The 19,188-nt window shown below is 45.3% G+C and overlaps 1 protein-coding gene across 1 annotated transcript in view; it reads left to right on the forward strand.

Moving 5' to 3' along the window:
- Positions 1-2,856: 2,856 nt before the first annotated feature.
- Positions 2,857-19,188, forward strand: part of LOC110534036 (disks large homolog 4) — an 89,771-nt gene continuing 73,439 nt past the window's right edge. The window contains exon 1 of the mRNA XM_036990435.1: positions 2,857-2,956. Within this exon, the coding sequence (XP_036846330.1) occupies positions 2,927-2,956 (30 nt within the window). The 5' untranslated portion in view covers positions 2,857-2,926. The remainder of the gene's footprint in view (positions 2,957-19,188) is intronic.

Here is a 19,188-nt window from a genome sequence, read left to right on the forward strand (position 1 = left end):
GATTACTGAAATGTTCTGCAATTTTCTTCTCAGGCTCCAACCCAAACCAGAAGACAAGAAACGGGGTTAAGTAGTGAGACATGGTCAGATCATCAAAACCTCAAAAACAACAAGTAGCCGAATCTAATACTGTCATTACAAATGACCTTATTTAGAATTCCACAGTTGAAGTTGGAGTATTTGCACTTCTGCAAAGTTTTGCCAATATGAAGTGTTGCATGTGAAGAAGAAAAGTCCTGACATCCCTGGTTGTGATGTCTTTTTGTAACCTAGTCCAAGTCACAGCTGTGAGATTGACCAACTATCTGAAATAAATGTGATCCCCCTGCAGCATCCTCGTGGTCCACATGTTCCTCCTGGGTGCCATTCAGCTGACCAGAGCCTGTCCTTGGCCTACTTTGAGTCAGACTGAGGCAGCTGTAGGGCCAGCAGAGCACTCTTGTTTTAAGGAAGGAGGGATAGGAGGATGAAGACTGCATACTTCTTGGTGAGTGTTTTTCTCCGGTGTTCGGTTCTGTACACAGCATTGGGAAGTGGTTTTGCTACCGCAATGCATGTCTGTCAGTGTGTCTCCTTTGTTCTCCCGTGTTTCCGTCTGCTATTCCCTTTAGAGTAAATCTTCTGTCTCTGTTGATTGTTGGTGTGTGTCTCCCTCTGCGTGTTGTTAAAAAGAGCAGGAGATGAGTAGGTAGAGACTAGTAATTTGGTAGTTGGACTAACTACGTCCACAAATGTGTGCGAGAGAGAGAGGGAGGCAGGGAGAGAGATAAATGGCATCCAAGCTTGTGTTTGTATCTGTTTTCTGTGCGAGGAGGATAGAACATCTTGTCATTATTCACACACACTAGTTCTGCACACTGTACTTTCTCTCGGTCGTGCTTTGTAAAGTCTTGTCGCAATAATGATGTTATGTGTGGTTTGTTGAGGAGGCATAAGTTCTGTAGTTTCGAACATGAACGTTCACAAAGTTGTGTTAAGCCAGTAGTGGTGTGTTGTGTGTGTGTGTGTGTGTGTGTGTCGGTCTGTAAACCCTCAGTGCCACAATAGGGTGGGGTTATGCAATGTGGTAAACAGGTCAGCTTTTTCAGGTCACCTCCTGGCTGGAATACTGCTGTTAATTAACACAGGTTGAAGTTCCAGATCAGTTGTTGTCCATGCTGTTCTACTGAGTCTCTTCCGTGGGCTCTGGGAACCCTCTGGAACCCTCTGAAACTCTCTGGAACCCTCTGAAACTCTTTGCCTCTCCCTCAAGGGAGCCATGAGTCCAGAACAGTACCGGTAGCTTGGTTCAGGTTCTGTAGGTGGATGGTTGCCCGGATGGGGGATTTTGTATGACACAGGGATTTGAGCCTTCCTATGCACACTGTTCCGGTATGCTGCTTGGTGCTTTTTAACGTATTCATGTCTGTGTGTGTGTGTGTGTGTATAAATACGCGTATGCCTGCATGTACATGCATAGCTATGGGTGTGGGTGTGTGTTGTATTTGTTGTAGATTGGATCTATGCCTCTCTCCACCCCAGGGAATAAGTGTGTGTTCATCATTTAGAATTGCTTTATTACTGCACCATTGGTCCTACTTTGTGGGGAGCTGGCAGGGGGAGGGGGGGTTATGCTGCTTTTGTACAATTACCGAGCTGATGATGCAAAGACAAGGATGCACACATCCCCCCGTAAACCAGACTGTAGTGGTGCAGTCCATGCTCTTAAAGGCAAAGTGTTCCCCTAAGATGCACAAATGATAGTATTCATTTTACTGCAATGCATTAACAAGGGTTCCAGGCCCAATTCACTGCATTGGAATCAATCAGTCACAGAAAATACACCACATTTTGCACACCACCAGTTAACTGTCGAAACATATAGCCACAGAGAGTGAAATATGAGAATGGATATGGCTTTATACCAAAAGAAACCTCCGTGTATGATTATTTCTTATTTAAAATCCTCATCCCGCTCCTCCTCTCACTGTCTCTCGTGTGTCATATGCACACCCACACGCACGCATGCACACGCACGCACACACACATAGATACAACCATTCACATAGACCTCAGCACCCCAGCAATGGCCACCTGACAACAACAACCCTTCCTATTGCCACGGCAACAACTGCACCATTGCTAAGGCAACAGCTGCAGAGCACCACAACAACCAGAAAACATTTTCTCCTTCTCTCTTCCTTCAGAATGTGTGATCTTGTTTTTGGGGTTGGGTTGTTTGTGTCAGTCTGATTGTCGTATGTGTTTCCGTTTTCTGTGATGCATATGTAATTCGCACTCTCTCCCCCACTACACATTTTATTTCGGTCTAATTCCTTCTGTCTTCACACACCACACACTCACTCTCTCTCCTTCACTGTCCCCTCCCTCGGCTCTCCCTCTCCATCCTCTGCTGTTTCACTGTCTAATCTCTATTTCTCTCTCTCTCTTTCTCTCGCAGAGCGAATCTCCCCTTTTTCCCATATCGCCTCTCCTTTCTACCTCCTTCCCCCTCTGTCCATCTCCTTTCATATTCATCCCTTCTTCTCCTCTTTCCTTCCTCTCTCCCTCCTCTCCTCTTTGCCTCTTGCTTAAAAATATAGACGCGTTCCCCCTCTCCCTCTCTCTCATACAGATTCTGAGCCCACCCTCTCTCGCGCTCTCTCTCTCTCTCTCTCTCTCGCTCTCTTTCTTTTTCTCTCTCTTTCCCTCTGTCCCTCCCCCTCCCTCTTTACGTTTCCCCCTCCCTCCATCCTGTCTTTCCCTTGCTGGTTCAGTTAGTCAGAAAAGAGATCCACGGAAGAAAAGAAAAGGGGGGGAAAGGCAGGACGAGAGAGAGCAGGAGTGGGGCAGGCTGGGGCGAGGGGTGTGGGGTCTCAGCCCTCTGTTGTGGGGGGGTGGGGGTGTGGGGGGTTGAGATACACCCCACCTGTTTGTTCTCACTACCATGGACTGCCTCTGCATTGTGACTACAAAGGTAAGCTGGCCTGTCGTTTCTTTCACTTAGAGTGAGTGAGAGAGAGAGGTGAACATGTGTGTGAGAGGGGGGAGAGAGAGAGGGGGGGGGGGTTTAATCACCTCCTCGTGCTATTTGCTTTGTCTCATCCTGTGTCTGTGTCTGGGGTAAAACGGTCAACGTAACAGGACAGCATGTCTTTGCAAAGATAGGATATTTGATCTTTGTTTCTCTCCTGTTAGCACAATCCCATTCTCTTTTTGTGGTCTTTTTGGCCCCTTATGTATTTGATTTGAGAGTGCACTGCCCGAGAGGCGTGTGTTAGAAGGCAATGTCCCTGTCTTTCTCTATAAATTCTCTGTTTCTCCCACTCTTTTTTCTATCTCCCTCTCTGTTCGCGTGTGCTAGCTAGCCATGATCTGGTTAACCTGCGTGGCTGATTACTGTAGGAGTGAGTTAGTGAATAGACCTGTGGTTGTTGTGGTAGTTGGAAAGGGCATGGTAGGAGATGGGTCCGGGCTGGGCTCCCAGCATGCCTCAACCTCATTTAGACCCACTCTCACCATTAACCACTGCCATGGAGCTAGCTCACACATCTTTAGTCTGCACACACACAAACACACACACACACACTCACAGCGTGTGTTATATCACACGCACAAGACAAGTGACAGGCTGGGGTCGATAGGCTGGGGCAGACCCTGTCGTGAAACTGGCTCCCATAGAGAGACCGTTTATGTAATGCCGTCCAAGCCGTCTCTCACGGGCTGATGTCTGTTCCTCAACCATTCAGCCTGCTTCCAGTCCCAGGCTCTCTCCCTACTCTCTTCAGGAATTCTGGTGTCTGTTTTCACGCACACTCACAGTGTCCAGGGCGTAGGAGCGTAGTAAAATGCCCCCCCCCCCCCCCCCCCCCCCATATAAGAAACTATTGTAATAATTCAGCAAAGCTTTTATTTAGAAAAATGAGTCACCACATTTTGTTGAGGGACTGCTATTTGAAAAGGCCTGCTGGAACGTGAGTCACTTGCCCCGCCCCCACTGACTGCTTCATTCTCACTCTCGGTTTGTTACAAGCAGTGTGGCAGTGCGTGACACAGGAGGCTGCTGAGAGGAGGACGGCTTACAGTAATGGCCGGAAAGGAGCAATTGGAATGGCATCATACACCTGCAAACCATGTGTTTGATGTACTTGATACCGTTCCACTCATTCAACTCCAGTCAAAACCACGAGCCCGTCCTCCCCAATTAAGGTGCCACCAACCTCCTCTGTGTGAGTGAAAGAAAAAGCACTGTATAGCACCACCATCATGACTCACTGCACCGGGTGACTGTTGTTGGCAACGACAAAGTAAGTTTATGTAGATCAACTGTGATAAGTTAGAATGAAACTTGAGCTACTATAAGCTTTTTCTCCTGGCTATTTTATTTATATGTAACCCTTATTTTACCAGGTAAGTTGACTGAGAAACAATTGTCATATACAGCAACGACCTGGGGAATAGTTACAGGGGAGAGGAGAGGAATGTGCCAATTGGAAGCTGGGGATAATTAGGTGGCCACGATGGTATGAGGGCCAGATTGGGAATTTAGCCAGGACACCAGGTTTAACACCCCTACTCTTACGATAAGTGCCATGTGATCTTTAGTGACCACAGGGAGTCAGGACACCTGTTTTACATCCCATCTGAAAGACAGCACCCTACACAGGGCAATGACCCCAATCACTGCCCTGGGGCTTCTTTTTTTTTTTTTGAAAAATGCCCTTTCCTGGCCCTCCAACACCACTTCCAGCAGCATCTTGTCTCCCACCCAGGGACCGACCCTGCTTAGCTTCAGAGGCAAGCCAGCAGTGGGATGCAGGGTGCTAGTTAACTAGTTAGCTTTACATTTACAGTTTAGTCATTTTTAGCTGTGAGGTTTTATCTAACCAGCTATCGCTGGGTAGTTCTGGTGTGAAAACACTGATAGTGAATGTTTTGAACTCAAGAATACTTGCTAGCTGCAGAATTGCTTGCACAATCACTGTCTTAGTCTTCATCACAGGGTCAGCGAGTTAGGAATGGATGTTCCACCTGTCGAGAAGATAGTGCAAGGTTCTAAGTAAGTAAGGTTCTTGGCAACTGCCTGCACACCACCCCTCGCAAACTAGCTGGCAAATTAGAGTGCTTTAAACTTAGACTTAGTCTATAACTTCATCACAGGGATTATGGGTCATGAAGGTGTCTTCCATGTGTTAAGACTTTGGTGCTGTCATGATCATGGCAGGAGAGTGACAGCCATGAACAGACAAACAACCGGAGAGGGAGAGAAAGAGAGAGAGAGAGGCAACAAACAAACAGGTAAGATAGTGAGAAGTGTCTCTCCAAGCCCATAGAGTTCATAGACTGATGAGCTGCCATAATGTGAATCAATCTGAATGATCAAATATGATCTCTGATTAAATGATAGCATCTTAAAGGCCCAGTACAGTCAAAAATTGGATTTTCCTGTGTTTTATACAGTAGAAGTCAGAAGTTTATATACACTTAGGTTGGAGTCATTAAAACCCATTTTTCAACCACCCCACAAAATTCTTGTTAACAAACTATAGTTTTGGCAAGTCGGTTAGGACATCTACTTTGTGTATGACACAAGTAATTTTTCCAACAATTGTTTACAGACAGGTTATTTCACTTATAAATCACTGTATCACAATTCCAGTGGGTCAGAAGTTTACATACACAAAGTTGACTGTGCCTTGAAACAACTTGGAAAATTCCAGAAAATGATGTCATGGCTTTAGAAGCTTCTGATAGGCTAATTGACATAATTTGAGTCAATTGGAGGTGTACCTATGGATGTATTTCAAGGCCTACCTTGAAACTCAGTGCCTCTTTGCTTGACATCATGGGAAAATCAAAAGAAATCAGCCAAGACAGCCAAGAAAATTGTAGACCTACCTTCAAGCAATTTCCAAATGCCTGAAGGTACCACGTTCAGCTGTACAAACAATAGTACGCAAGTATAAACACCATGGGACCACGCAGCCGTCATACCGCTCAGAAAGGAGACGCGTTCTGTCTCCTAGAGATTAACGTACTTTGGTGTGAAAAGTGCAAATCAATCCCAGAACAACAGCAAAGGACCTTGTGAAGATGCTGGAGGATACAGGTACATTAGTATCAATATCCACAGTAAAACGAGTCCTATATCGACATAACCTGAAAGGCCGCTCATCAAGGAAGAAGCCACTGCTCCAGAGTATGGTTTGCAACTGCACATGGGGACAAAGATCGTACTTTTTGGAGAAATATCCTCTGGTCTGATGAAACAAAAATAGAACTGTTTGGCCATAATGGCCATCGTTATGTTTGGAGGAGAAAGTGGGAGGCTTGCAAGCCGAAGGACACCATCCCAACCGTAAAAGCACGGGGGTTTGCTTTGCTGCTGGAGGGACTGGTGCACTTCACAAAATAGATGGCATCATGAGGTAGGAAAATTATATGGATATATTGAAGCAACATCTCAAGATCTCAGACATCAGGAAGTTAAAGCTTGCTCTCAAATGGGTCTTCCAAATGGACAATGACCCCAAGAATACTTCCAAAGTTGTGGCAAAATGGCTTAAGCACAACAATGTCAAGATATTGAAGTGGCCATCACAAAGCCCTGACCTCAATCCTATAGAAAATTTGTAGGCAGACCTTGAAAAGCATGTGCGAGCAAGGATGCCTACAAACCTAACTCAGTTACACCAGCTCTGTCAGGAGGAATGGGCCAAAATTCAGCCAACTTATTGTGGGAAGCTTGTGGAAGGCTACCCGAAACGTTTGACCCAAGTTCAACAATGTAAAGGCAATGCTAACAAATACTAATTGAGTGTATGTAAACTTCTGACCCACTGGGAATGTGATGAAATAAAAGCTGAAGTAAATCATTCTCTCTACTATTATTCTGACATTTCGAATTCTTAAAATAACGTGGAGAACCTAACTGACCTAAAACAGGGAATTCTTACTAGGACTAAATGTCAGGAATTGTGAAAAACTGAGTTTAAATGTATTTGGCAAGGTTGTATTCTTCCGACTTCAACTGTATATATTTATGAGGTAGGAATAATACTGTGAAAAGTATGATAATTCCCTGATGATAATTCAGTCTGCCTGAAATTTCCGCCTGTTTGGTGGGTTGAATTTCGGCCTGCCTGGTGACATCACCAGGGGACAAATGAGTTAATAGACCAATAAGAAAGAGAGTTCCTAATCTCTTTGCCAATAACTGCCCGTTTTCAGTTTTCTCCTCACCACTCACCACAGACCATTCCCAGACAGTCCGGGCAAAATTCTTGGTTGAGAAATTTGCTATGTTTATTTTTGACCATTTTAATTGAAAACAATCACAGTAAGGTACTTAGTTATTTTGATATCGAAACAAAAACAGCTCCATTGGACCTTTAAACGAGAGCGGGGATGGGCAACTGGCGCTCTTTTGAAATCCCTTGGATCAATTTCCAAAATTGGAACTCAGTTAAAAATGAGTTCAACTTACTGTTGAGAAATACTGCTGATGCACAATCAGATTTCGAAATTGCACCTTGTGTACTCTACCATTCTATGTCAGTCACTTACAGTTAGTCAATTAGTCCATGCCAGCTAACATTTTTTAGACGTCTAGTTTAGAGACCAGCTATCTAAACTTGTTATCATGGCCCCATTGATTTTGTTAGTCAGTCTCACTCAGATATCATATTAAAAATTGCAAAACATTTCTCTCCACCCGATGGCTAGATGTGTAGAATTGCAGGAACTTAGCGATGAAACAGTACATTTTCCTCTCTGCCCCCTGGCAAATTGAGTAGAATTGCATGAAACTTAGTGACTGTGGATGTAGGTACGCAGACCCGCGAGCAACTCCGCCCCTCATGATGAGTTCAGTGTTTTTGGTGCCCCCCACCCCAGGTCAAAGTTGCCCATCCCTGATCTAGAGGGTGGATTTCATGTGTTAACTTCATGCAGGCGAGAGGCAGCCATGATGATATTTTATTTTGGATAATATTGTGTAGGTTGATTCATTTCAGTTTGACCTTTCATCCCTGCCTACTTAAAAAAAAAAAAAAAACATTTTTAACTGTTTATGTTGCTGGTTATTATTACAGTATAATAACTGTATTATACGTTGAAAACATTACGCTAAGTTTCCAACCATACAGTATGTAGAGCAGCAATAGTAGCAACCTGACAGGGGAAGTGAGAGAAATACTAGGAAATTTATCGTACGGTAGCAGAGAATGAGTACAAAATGGTTGTTTCATTGAATATATCCACATTAACAGTCACACTGGAATTCAGTACAGTATCAATGGCCATGGCCTTAAGACTGATTGGACTGTACCAGAGGAAGTGCCTCTCTATAAGACCCCCCTTAGCATTGTAAATTCTCCCATTTATAAGTTAAGATTGGTCTGTTTCCTTTTCTCAAAGTTACTAGAAATGAGCATTTACAATCTGTTTTTCCACGACAAAAAAGTGCTACCCTCTAATGTTGCTCCTACTCCCCTGCACACAGTCACACACACACACACACACACACACACACACACACACACACACACACACACACACACACACACACACACACACACACACACACACACACACACACACACACACACACACACATTCAATCACTCTCACACACATTCACAAACACACAAACAACATGGCGGCTGCTCCTGCATAATGGCTATGGGATGCTGGCTGTGGGGTGCTGGCTGTGGGATGCTGGCTGTGGGAGTGTGTGGGAACCATGCCAGTAGGAGGAGTGTGGGACAGATGAAAACGAGGCATCTTGGACAGACTCTTGTCATTTCTGATGGGAAATGTGGTCCAGTATTTGTTCAGTGTGTGGGAACTTTCACCACAAGCCCAGAGTTTTTTATAGAGGGGGGAAGAAAGATTAGTTTTTTTCAAATTAGGTAAATCATTGCTTACTTAGCCATGGAGATTCAGATTCATTTGCTTATCAATCAGTTCAAGTGTATTTGATGTAAGATAGTTCCCTTGACAACAGAGCTCCTTATGGCCAGCTGACAGAGATCGCAGTGATAGGGAAGATGAATGTGGGGGTTAGGGAAAATAGGATTTTGACTGGGAATCCATTTTTTTGGTCCCCACGTGGACAGTAAAACAAAAGTGTGTGTGGTTTTAACGGTTGGCAAAGCATGCATCTCAGTGTATTGCACATTTGATTCTGTACCACTGAGCAGAGACAATTAATGGTGTGCTGTAAATATGACTATATGGCTAACAGGCTTCTCTTGGCTCCCTGGCGAGCTTTAATGTGTATTAATGCAGGCTGAGATGTATTTAAACTGCAGGGCAACGACAAGCTTAACTAGCTCAATTAAAGAGCAGAGGGAGAGAGGGAGGGCGGGAGGGAAGGAGGGAGGGAGGGAGGGAGGGAGGGAGGGAGAGAGAGAGAGAGAGAGAGAGAGAGAGAGAGAGAGACTCCATCAGGCCTTAATTTTATTTATAATACAGGAACACCTAAGGTAAAATCGAACTCCTCACTCTCCCTCTATCTCTCCCTGTGTAGGATAACAACATACCATAGCTATATTGTTATGTAATAGTTTTGTCCTTTGATAGCCTTTCGTGTTTTGTACCTGACTTCAAGGAAAAGCATTGATTCAACTCAAATCCAAAATGGCTGTGTCTTCTGCCCATCAAGCTGTGTTCTAGCTCAGTGTTTGGTGCAATGGACCAGTATCTCTCTCGCTATCTCTCTGGACCAGTATCTCTCTCGCTATCTCTCTGGACCAGTAGAGAGAGAGGAGGTCCATGCCTGCTTCCATAGGCACAGTCATACTCTTTCATCCTCCTCTTTCTGCTGTTTCACCCATGATGTTTCCCCTGTCCTCTTTGCTCACTATCACTCGTTCCATTTACTCCCCCATACTATTACAGATTTCATTGACAGACTAAAATGAAGGCTGAAACATCAATCCCTGTTTGAATATAATTATGCCGGCTAACGGACCTCGGGAGTTTCTTTAGACAGGCCATGAACACTGATCGAAGAATCGACTATGAAAGAGCACGGTCGGTATCCATGGATATCTGACAACCTTGTTCCAGGATCACACATCTCTTCTCTCGCAGAGCGAGAAAAAGCTCGGAGCTGGCAGAGGGAGGAAGGCCCACTTTTGCCAAACATTCTGAGGAAGATGGTGGTCAATTTGAAAAGGGAAGCTAAATTAGTGCATGGGGAAGCAAGTCTCTTTAATGGGGTGTGATAAAGCAGTAATGGTGGCTGGCGCTAGTGCAGGTGAGGAGTGTGACAGCTCGTGTAGCCGTCAGGTAGCAGGTCAGCTGTGTGATTTGACCTGTGACGCCCACGCTCAGGAGGTCATGTGAGGGGTAATTGGTTTCCTGCAGCACTCAGGGGCTTTACATGTGTGGGAGACTTTGGACCTAGCGATGTGAGCTAGCATTTACTGCAACAGCAGATTGTCTATGAGCATGATGTAAGGACCCTCTTAGTTAAATGGATAATAACAGATGATTGGCATTGAGCGTCACAGGCCACAGCCCCACTGTATCAAGGGTTTTGAATGAGACTGTTATTAACCTTTACCCCTTAACTCTAAAGAACACAAGTCAGCTAGAAGTAAAGGACGTGTCAGTCAGCTGCTAGGTCTGAGTTACAGTAGGTCACTTCCTACATTCTCACAGAGTGACTGACCCCTAACCCCTGACCCTTAACCCTGTGGATGGCTCTCTGTGTTCACTGTGTACAGTCGGTGAAAGACACAGGGGAAGTGAGCAAGGTGGAGGTGGAGGTCAAAATCAATTCTGTAAGCCTTTTTCAATCCCACTTTACATCGATGACAAAACATGTATTTACAGTAATAGGTATTAATTATGGTAGGCAGGTAGAGTATAATTGCTATGAAGGTACAGCTTCTACAAAGCAGCTGTGATTGCATATTCAGGTTTTTTGCGATTGCATCGTGAAGTTTTTTTTTTTTTGACATGCATTAGGTTTGCAAACAAACGCAAATTGATTGTGATGAAAACCTCCCCTCACTCTAAAACAATGACTTTTTATTATCACAGTTTACAGCTTTGCAAAAATCTGAGATTGTGTCATTTCATCCACCAGCAGCCAATTGAGCACGTGGACAAGGTTAGAAATTTTGCAAGCCACAAGCCACAAGCCACAAGCTACAAGCCACAAGCCACAAGCCACAAGCCACAAGCCACAAGCCACAAGCGAACAAGCCACAAGCCACAAACAGGTCAATACATAACAGACTATTCTATGACCATATACAGTGTCTGCCTGTCATTCAGGGCAGGTGAGGATGGTTATTTTGGTGTTAATTTTTTACAAACAATGTAAAAAAATAAACATACATATATCATTGAGTTAATAAAGCCGCATACAAACATGGTCTCTTTTTTGTTTTCTTGAGTAAGGCAGCTCCAAAATGCAGGTGTTTCAGCCTAGCTCAGTGCTTTCTGTGGTAGTGGGGCAAGCCAGCAGAAAATACGGAGCATTGCGCCGTGATTGGCTCAGTGTTCTGTCACTCATGGGGACACTACGTCTAAGGGTAGAATCTACTGGCAAATCCTTCTTAATCCTTTTCATATGAAGAGAAATTACGGAGAAAACGTATCGGTGCTCATCGGCCATTGGACATAAACATTACACAACAAGTTGGAAATCACAAATTCAACAATGAGTGTTTTGTAAGGAATCAGTGGCTAACTGCAAGCACTGCAAAGCAATCATTAGCCTGCTATTCAGTGGCTGTGGCTGTGTGGTCCCAAGTCTAAGATCAAGGGCCTCTTTTCCTAGTTTAAAATGATAAACATTCAACATTGGCCATATTGTCAATGAAGCATGATTTGTGCTACGCTCAAAACAACTGTTAACTCGGAACTGCAAAATCTGACTTTAGTGAGTTCAAGACATCTGGAAACTCGGGAAAAATTAGCTATGCCTGGGATTTTTTTTTTTTAACATTCATCCAACTCGGAATTATAAATCGGGAACTCGCCTCTTTCTAGAGCTACAACCTGAAGATTGCTGACGTCATCATGATTCAAGGTTGTTGTTTTTTTTAGTTCCCAGTTGTCTTGAAAGCACCATAATCCAGAGAATTCCAGACTTTGATGACAAAATTTGCCCACAAAGGACCGCCGCGCCATTTTCCTGTTCAAGTGAGCACAGCAGGGTGAGTCCAAAAATGTCTTGTATGCTGCTGCATAAATTATGTAATATTCCAGGGAGATATGTATACTGTAGCTAAGAAAGTAATACTAAGTGTATGTTGTGTAGTAAGATGTTAGTAGCCCATGTGCCTCAGCCTAATAATTTGGTTGATTTTCAGCTCTTAATTTTGCTTACTGTTCTGACTTGGTGGTGCACATATAGCCTATAACCTGTTTTTGAGAAATGTAATCATGGAATATTGTAAGAGCTTTCATTGTCTGCTTATATGCCCCCTTTAGTTATCATACCGTTCTGACGTGGTGTACAGGGAGAACACTGTAAGAACGGCCTATGTTCTGAATTCTGTCGCTGTACATTTCAAAAGTGCAGAACAAATAGTTATATTGACAACGTCCGTCGTCGCTCGCTCATTAATGTCTTGATCGAAATTACGGATTGCCTCTTATCTGCTTGTCTTCACCTTATGCCATAATTTGTACATCTCAATTGTCAGTAGAAACCACATTTGTTTAAGCAAGTCAGCCATCAGCAATGTTTTTTTTAGGCAGTAAATGAGGCTGAATTAACTGTTTTGCTGCCAGACTCCGCTGACAGCCAGGTGTAGCAGTGGTATAGTGCAGTTCATGTATTGTTTAGTGTTGTGATGTGTAGTGGCTTTGCTGGCATGCATCCAATTATAATTTTTTGGGCCCACCAAGATATGCATGCTAGAATCTCCACTGACCGTATCTATCCATACTGTACATAGTCATTTAATTACCATGTAAATACAATGTTTTTGGGGACATGCAGGACTTTCATGTCAAGGTGAGACATCCTATTAACTAAGATAAATAACATGATGACTGTAACTGGGGGCTGTTGTGCAAGGTTCTGAGATGTGAAGAATGCTGGCCAGGGATTGAAAAGTTCACCCTCATGGTCACTGTGATATGAGTTTATACGAACCAGCTGGTCAGGTCTTAAAATCTCAACCCTCTTTGAGAGGACACAGAGTTCTTTTCCCATTCTCCTTTCCTGTCGCTCTCTCTTCCTCCTCTGCTCTCTTGTCACACTCCCTTTGTCTCTCTCCTCCTTCGTCACATTCCCTAACCTCCACATCTCCTCTCACACCCCCTCTTTTTCTATTCAGTCTTTCCTCTCTCCTCCGTGTTCATTCTTCCTGCCTCTTCCACCCTTATAATCTCCTGGATTTGCCTCTTTCCTCTTTTCCCACTCTCCCCTCTTCTTATCTCCCTTCTCCCCTCTCCTAGCTCACCTCCCTTCTCCTAGCTCACCTCCCCTCTCCTAGCTCACCTCCCCTCTCTCCACTCCACCTCCCCTCTTTCCCCTGTTCCCCTGTCTCATCTCCCCTCTCTAGGCTTTCCTCATTAGTGTTTCTGAATTATACATTTGACTAGATGTACTCAAAGTCAGCAGATATGGTCTATGCGGGCATTGCTGGTGTTCTTGTATGTACTACATATGTGTCTGCGGCTGGCTGCTATGCTTTAGCTCCAGTGTGAACATCTCTCCACCAGCTGCAGCCAGCTTTAGCCTCCATGTTTGTATTACTGTAACACTTGACGCTGTGTTGCCAGCTCTTCTTGGTATTTTAAAGAACATGAATATTCTTACTGACAGTCTGAAGCTGTGCTGTGTGTGTGTGTGTGTGTGTGTGTGACTGCTGCTGCCTGCATGTCGGTCTATTCCTGAGAGTCTGTAAGATGGAGTTTAGCGGTCATATCTGAGCCCCCGTCACCCCTCACCCGCAATCAAACAGACCCAGCCACTTCATTATTCATTCAGCTGGTGCTGCTGCGCAAAACTCTGCTCACCTTAACTTCCCGGACAAGACTGTGTCTCCTGAGTCCCTGTGTTCACAGTGTGTCCCGGTGTGTGTTTGAATCAGGTCTGTGTTCACAGTGTGTCCCGGTCTGTGTTTGAATCAGGTCTGTGTTCACAGTGTGTCCAGGTGTGTGTTTGAATCAGGTCTGTGTTCACGGTGTGTCCAGGTGTGTGTTTGAATCAGGTCTGTGTTCACAGTGTGTCCAGGTGTGTGTTTGAATCAGGTCTGTGTTCACAGTGTGTCCCAGTGTGTGTTTGAATCAGGTCTGTGTTCACAGTGTGTCCAGGTGTGTGTTTGAATCAGGTCTGTGTTCACAGTGTGTCCCGGTCTGTGTTTGAATCAGGTCTGTGTTCACAGTGTGTCCAGGTGTGCGTTTGAATCAGGTCTGTGTTCACAGTGTGTCCAGATCTGTGTTTGAGTCATGTGTGTGTTCACATTGTGTGTTCACAGTGTTTCCCGGAGTGTGTTTGAGTCATGTGTGTGTTTACAGTGTGTGTTCACAGTGTGTCCCGGAGTGTGTTTGAGTCATGTGTGTGTTTACAGTGTGTGTTCACAGTGTGTCCCGGAGTGTGTTTGAGTCATGTGTGTTTATATTCCAGAGTAGGTGTGTTTCTGGTGGAGTGAGTCTCTATTTGTAATGTGTATTGTGTGGTGGAACTTTGTAGCTCGTGAGTTTTCAGAGTATGGTATGTGAATTCATAATGTGAACTCATAATACAGGTATGAGTATCAAGCGTGCATTTGAAAGGTGCATTTTCAGTGATAGTAAAATTCAACTTAAACTTTCGTGTGTAGGGTGTGTAGGGGGTGTAGGGTGTGTAGGGTGTGTAGGGTGTGTAGGGTGTAGGGTGTAGTGTGTGTAGAGTGTGTAGGGTGTAGTGTGTGTATGGTGTGTAGGGTGTAGTGTGTGTATGGTGTGTAGGGTGTGTAGTGTGTGTGTAGGGTGTGTGTAGTGTAGTGTGTGTATGGTGTATTGTGTGTAGGGTGTGTGTGGTGTAGTGTGTGTAGGGTGTAGTGTGTGTAGGGTGTGTGCGGTGTAGGGTGTGTGTGGTGTAGTGTGTGTAGGGTGTGTATGGTGTATTGTGTGTACGGTGTGTGTGGTGTAGTGTGTGTAGGGTGTGTAGGGTGTAGGGTGAAGTGTGTGTAGGGTGTGGTGTGTGTAGGGTAGAAGTGTGTGTGTGTGGTGTAGTGTGTGTAGTGTGTGTGTGGTGTAGTGTGTGTAGTGTGTGTAGGGTGTAGTGTGTGTATGGTGTGTAGGGTGTAGTGTGTACGGTGTGTAGGGGGTGTAGGGTGTGTAGGGTGTATAGTGTGTGTAGGGTGTAGTGTGTGTAGGGTGTGTGTTGTGTAGTGTGTGTATGGTGTATTGTGTGTAGGGTGTGTGTGGTGTAGTGTGTGTAGTGTGTGTGTGGTGTAGTGTGTGTAGGGTGTAGTGTTTGTAGTGTGTGTGGTGTAGTGTGTGTAGTGTGTGTATGGTGTGTAGGGTGTAGTGTGTGTATGGTGTGTAGGGTGTAGTGTGTGTACGGTGTGTAGGGGGTGTAGGGTGTGTAGGGTGTGTAGTGTGTGTAGGGTGTAGTATGTGTAGGGTGTGTGTTGTGTAGTGTGTGTATGGTGTATTGTGTGTAGGGTGTTTTTGGTGTAGTGTGTGTAGGGTGTGTGTGGTGTAGTGTGTGTAGGGTGTGTGCGGTGTAGGGTGTGTGTGGTGTAGTGTGTGTAGGGTGTGTATGGTGTATTGTGTGTAAGGTGTGTAGGGTGAAGTGTGTGTAGGGTGTGGTGTGTGTAGGGTAGAAGTGTGTGTGTGTGGTGTAGTGTGTGTAGTGTGTGTAGGGTGTAGTGTTTGTAGTGTGTGTGTGGTGTAGTGTGTGTAGTGTGTGTGTAGTGTGTGTAGTGTGTGTAGTGTGTGTGTGTGGTGTTGTGTGTGTAGGGTGTGTATGGTGTAGTGTGTGTAGTGTGTGTGGTGTAGTATGTGTATGGTGTGGTGTAAGGTGTGTAGGGTAGAAGTGTATGTAGGGTGTGTATGATGTAGTGTGTTTAGGGTGTGGTGTGTGTATGGTGTATTGTGTGTAGGGTGTAGGGTGTGTAGGGTGTGTAGGGTGTAGTGTGTGTAGGGTGTGTATGGTGTAGTGTGTGTAGGGTGTGTATGGTGTAGGGTGTGTATGGTGTAGTGTGTGTAGGGTGTGTAAGGTGTGCATGGTGTAGTTTGTGTACAGTGTGTATGGTGTAGTGTGTGTAGGGTGTGTATGGTGTAGTGTGTGTAGGGTGTGTATGGTGTAGTGTGTGTAGGGTGTGTATGGTGTAGTGTGTGTAGGGTGTGTATGGTGTAGTGTGTGTAGGGTGTGCATGGTGTAGTGTGTGTAGGGTGTGCATGGTGTAGTGTGTGTGTAGGTTGTTCATGGTGTAGTGTGTGTAGGGTGTGTATGGTGTAGTGTGTGTAGGGTGTGTATGGTGTAGTGTTTGTAGGGTGTGTATGGTGTAGTGTGTGTAGGTTGTGCATGGTGTAGTGTGTGTAGGGTGTGCATGGTGTAGTGTGTGTGTAGGTTGTTCATGGTGTAGTGTGTGTAGGGTGTGTATGGTGTAGTGTGTGTAGGGTGTGTATGGTGTAGGGTGTGTAGGGTGTGTAGGGTGTGCATGGTGTAGTGTGTGTAGGGTGTGCATTGTGTAGTGTGTGTAGGGTGTGTATGGTGTAGTGTGTGTAGGGTGTGTATGGTGTAGTGTGTGTAAGGTGTGCATGGTGTAGTTTGTGTACAGTGTGTATGGTGTAGTGTGTGTAGGGTGTGTATGGTGTAGTGTGTGTAGGGTGTGTATGGTGTAGTGTGTGTAGGGTGTGTATGGTGTAGTGTGTGTAGGGTGTGTATGGTGTAGTGTGTGTAGGGTGTGCATGGTGTAGTGTGTGTAGGGTGTGCATGGTGTAGTGTGTGTAGGTTGTTCATGGTGTAGTGTGTGTAGGGTGTGCATGGTGTAGTGTGTGTAGGTTGTTCATGGTGTAGTGTGTGTAGGGTGTGTATGGTGTAGGGTGTGTAGGGTGTGCATGGTGTAGGGTGTGTATGGTGTAGTGTGTGTAGGTTGTTCATGATGTAGTGTGTGTAGGGTGTGTATGGTGTAGTGTGTGTAGGGTGTATGGTGTAGGGTGTGTAGGGTGTGCATGGTGTATGGTGTGTATGGTGTAGGGTGTGTAGGGTGTGTATGGTGTAGTGTGTGTATGGTGTAGTGTGTGTAGGGTGTGCATGGTGTAGGGTGTGTATGGTGTAGTGTGTGTAGGGTGTGTATGGTGTAGTGTGTGTATGGTGTAGTGTGTGTAGGGTGTGTATGGTTCAGTGTGTGTAGGGTGTAGAGTGTGTAGGGTGTGTATGGTGTAGGGTGTGTATGGTGTAGTGTGTGTAAGGTGTGCATGGTGTAGTTTGTGTACAGTGTGTATGGTGTAGTGTGTGTAGGGTGTGTATGGTGTAGTGTGTGTAGGGTGTGTATGGTGTAGTGTGTGTAGGGTGTGTATGGTGTAGTGTGTGTAGGGTGTGTATGGTGTAGTGTGTGTAGGGTGTGCATGGTGTAGTGTGTGTAGGGTGTGCATGGTGTAGTGTGTGTAGGTTGTTCATGGTGTAGTGTGTGTAGGGTGTGCATGGTGTAGTGTGTGTAGGTTGTTCATGGTGTAGTGTGTGTAGGGTGTGTATGGTGTAGGGTGTGTAGGGTGTGCATGGTGTAGGGTGTGTATGGTGTAGTGTGTGTAGGTTGTTCATGATGTAGTGTGTGTAGGGTGTGTATGGTGTAGTGTGTGTAGGGTGTGTATGGTGTAGGGTGTGTAGGGTGTGCATGGTGTATGGTGTGTATGGTGTAGGGTGTGTAGGGTGTGTATGGTGTAGTGTGTGTATGGTGTAGTGTGTGTAGGGTGTGCATGGTGTAGGGTGTGTATGGTGTAGTGTGTGTAGGGTGTGTATGGTGTAGTGTGTGTATGGTGTAGTGTGTGTAGGGTGTGTATGGTTCAGTGTGTGTAGGGTGTAGAGTGTGTAGGGTGTGTATGGTGTAGGGTGTGTATGGTGTAGTGTGTGTAGGGTGTGTAGGGTGTAGTGTGTGTAGGGTATGTATGGTGTAGTGTGTGTAGGGTGTGTATGGTGTAGGGTGTGTATGGTGTAGTGTGTGTAGTAGGGTGTGTATGGTGTAGTGTGTGTAGGATGTGTAGGGTGTAGTGTGTGTAGGGTGTGTATGGTGTAGGGTGTGTATGGTGTAGTGTGTGTAGGGTGTAGTGTGTGTAGGGTGTGTAGGGTGTAGTGTGTGTAGGGTGTGTATGGTGTAGTGTGTGTAGGGTGTGTAGGGTGTAGTGTGTGTAGGGTGTGTATGGTGTAGGGTGTGTATGGTGTAGGGGGTGTGATTTGTCGTGGGGTCTGTGTTGAACTGATAGAGCGGATGGCTCATATTTGATCTCCACTCAAGGACACAGCCTCTGTCTCCTCTATGCTTCCACCAGGCGTGTGTGTGTCTGTGTGTGTGTGTGTTTTCAGCCAAAGGGCCAGAGGAGCAGAGCAACTGATCCTGCCAAAGTGCTCCCAGGGCGCTGTTAGTGGAGCGGGGAGGGCCTGCCCCGGTGCCAGCCTGCTGCCACCACACTGCCATATTGAGCTGTTCCGTCTGAGACGGGGCCGAGGATTACAGTGGAGACTCATGAAGAGTTTAGTTTCAAAATGCTATATACACCAATTTTTCCCACTTGTGTTTTTTCATCAGAAATGATTGCTTATGGGTACCTTCATGTGTGTGTAAAATATAACTAACTGTTCTTAGATTTTTTTGTTTCTAGATTTTTTATCCGTATTACAAGGGGTTGTAAAATGCTGAAATTGGTGCCAAATGCTATACACTGAGTGTATTAAACATGAAGAACTTCCTAATATTGATTTACACCCCCTTTTGGCCTGAGGACAGTCTAAATTCGTCGGGGCATGGACTCTACAAGGTGTCGAAAGCATTCCACAGGGATACTGGCCCATGTTGACTCCAATGCTTCCCACAGTTGTGTCAAGTTGACTGGACGTCCTTTGGGTGGTGGACCATTCTTCAGATCTCACAGGGAACTGTTGAGTGTGAAAAACCCAGCAGTGTTGCAGTTCTTGACACACTCAAGCCGATGCGCCTGGAACATACCCCGATCAAAGGTACTTCAATCTTTTGTCTTGCCCGTTCACCCGCTGAATGGCACACACAGACACAATCCATGTCT

Source organism: Oncorhynchus mykiss, chromosome 10, assembly GCF_013265735.2.
Source record: "Oncorhynchus mykiss isolate Arlee chromosome 10, USDA_OmykA_1.1, whole genome shotgun sequence".
Lineage (NCBI taxonomy): Eukaryota > Metazoa > Chordata > Actinopteri > Salmoniformes > Salmonidae > Oncorhynchus > Oncorhynchus mykiss.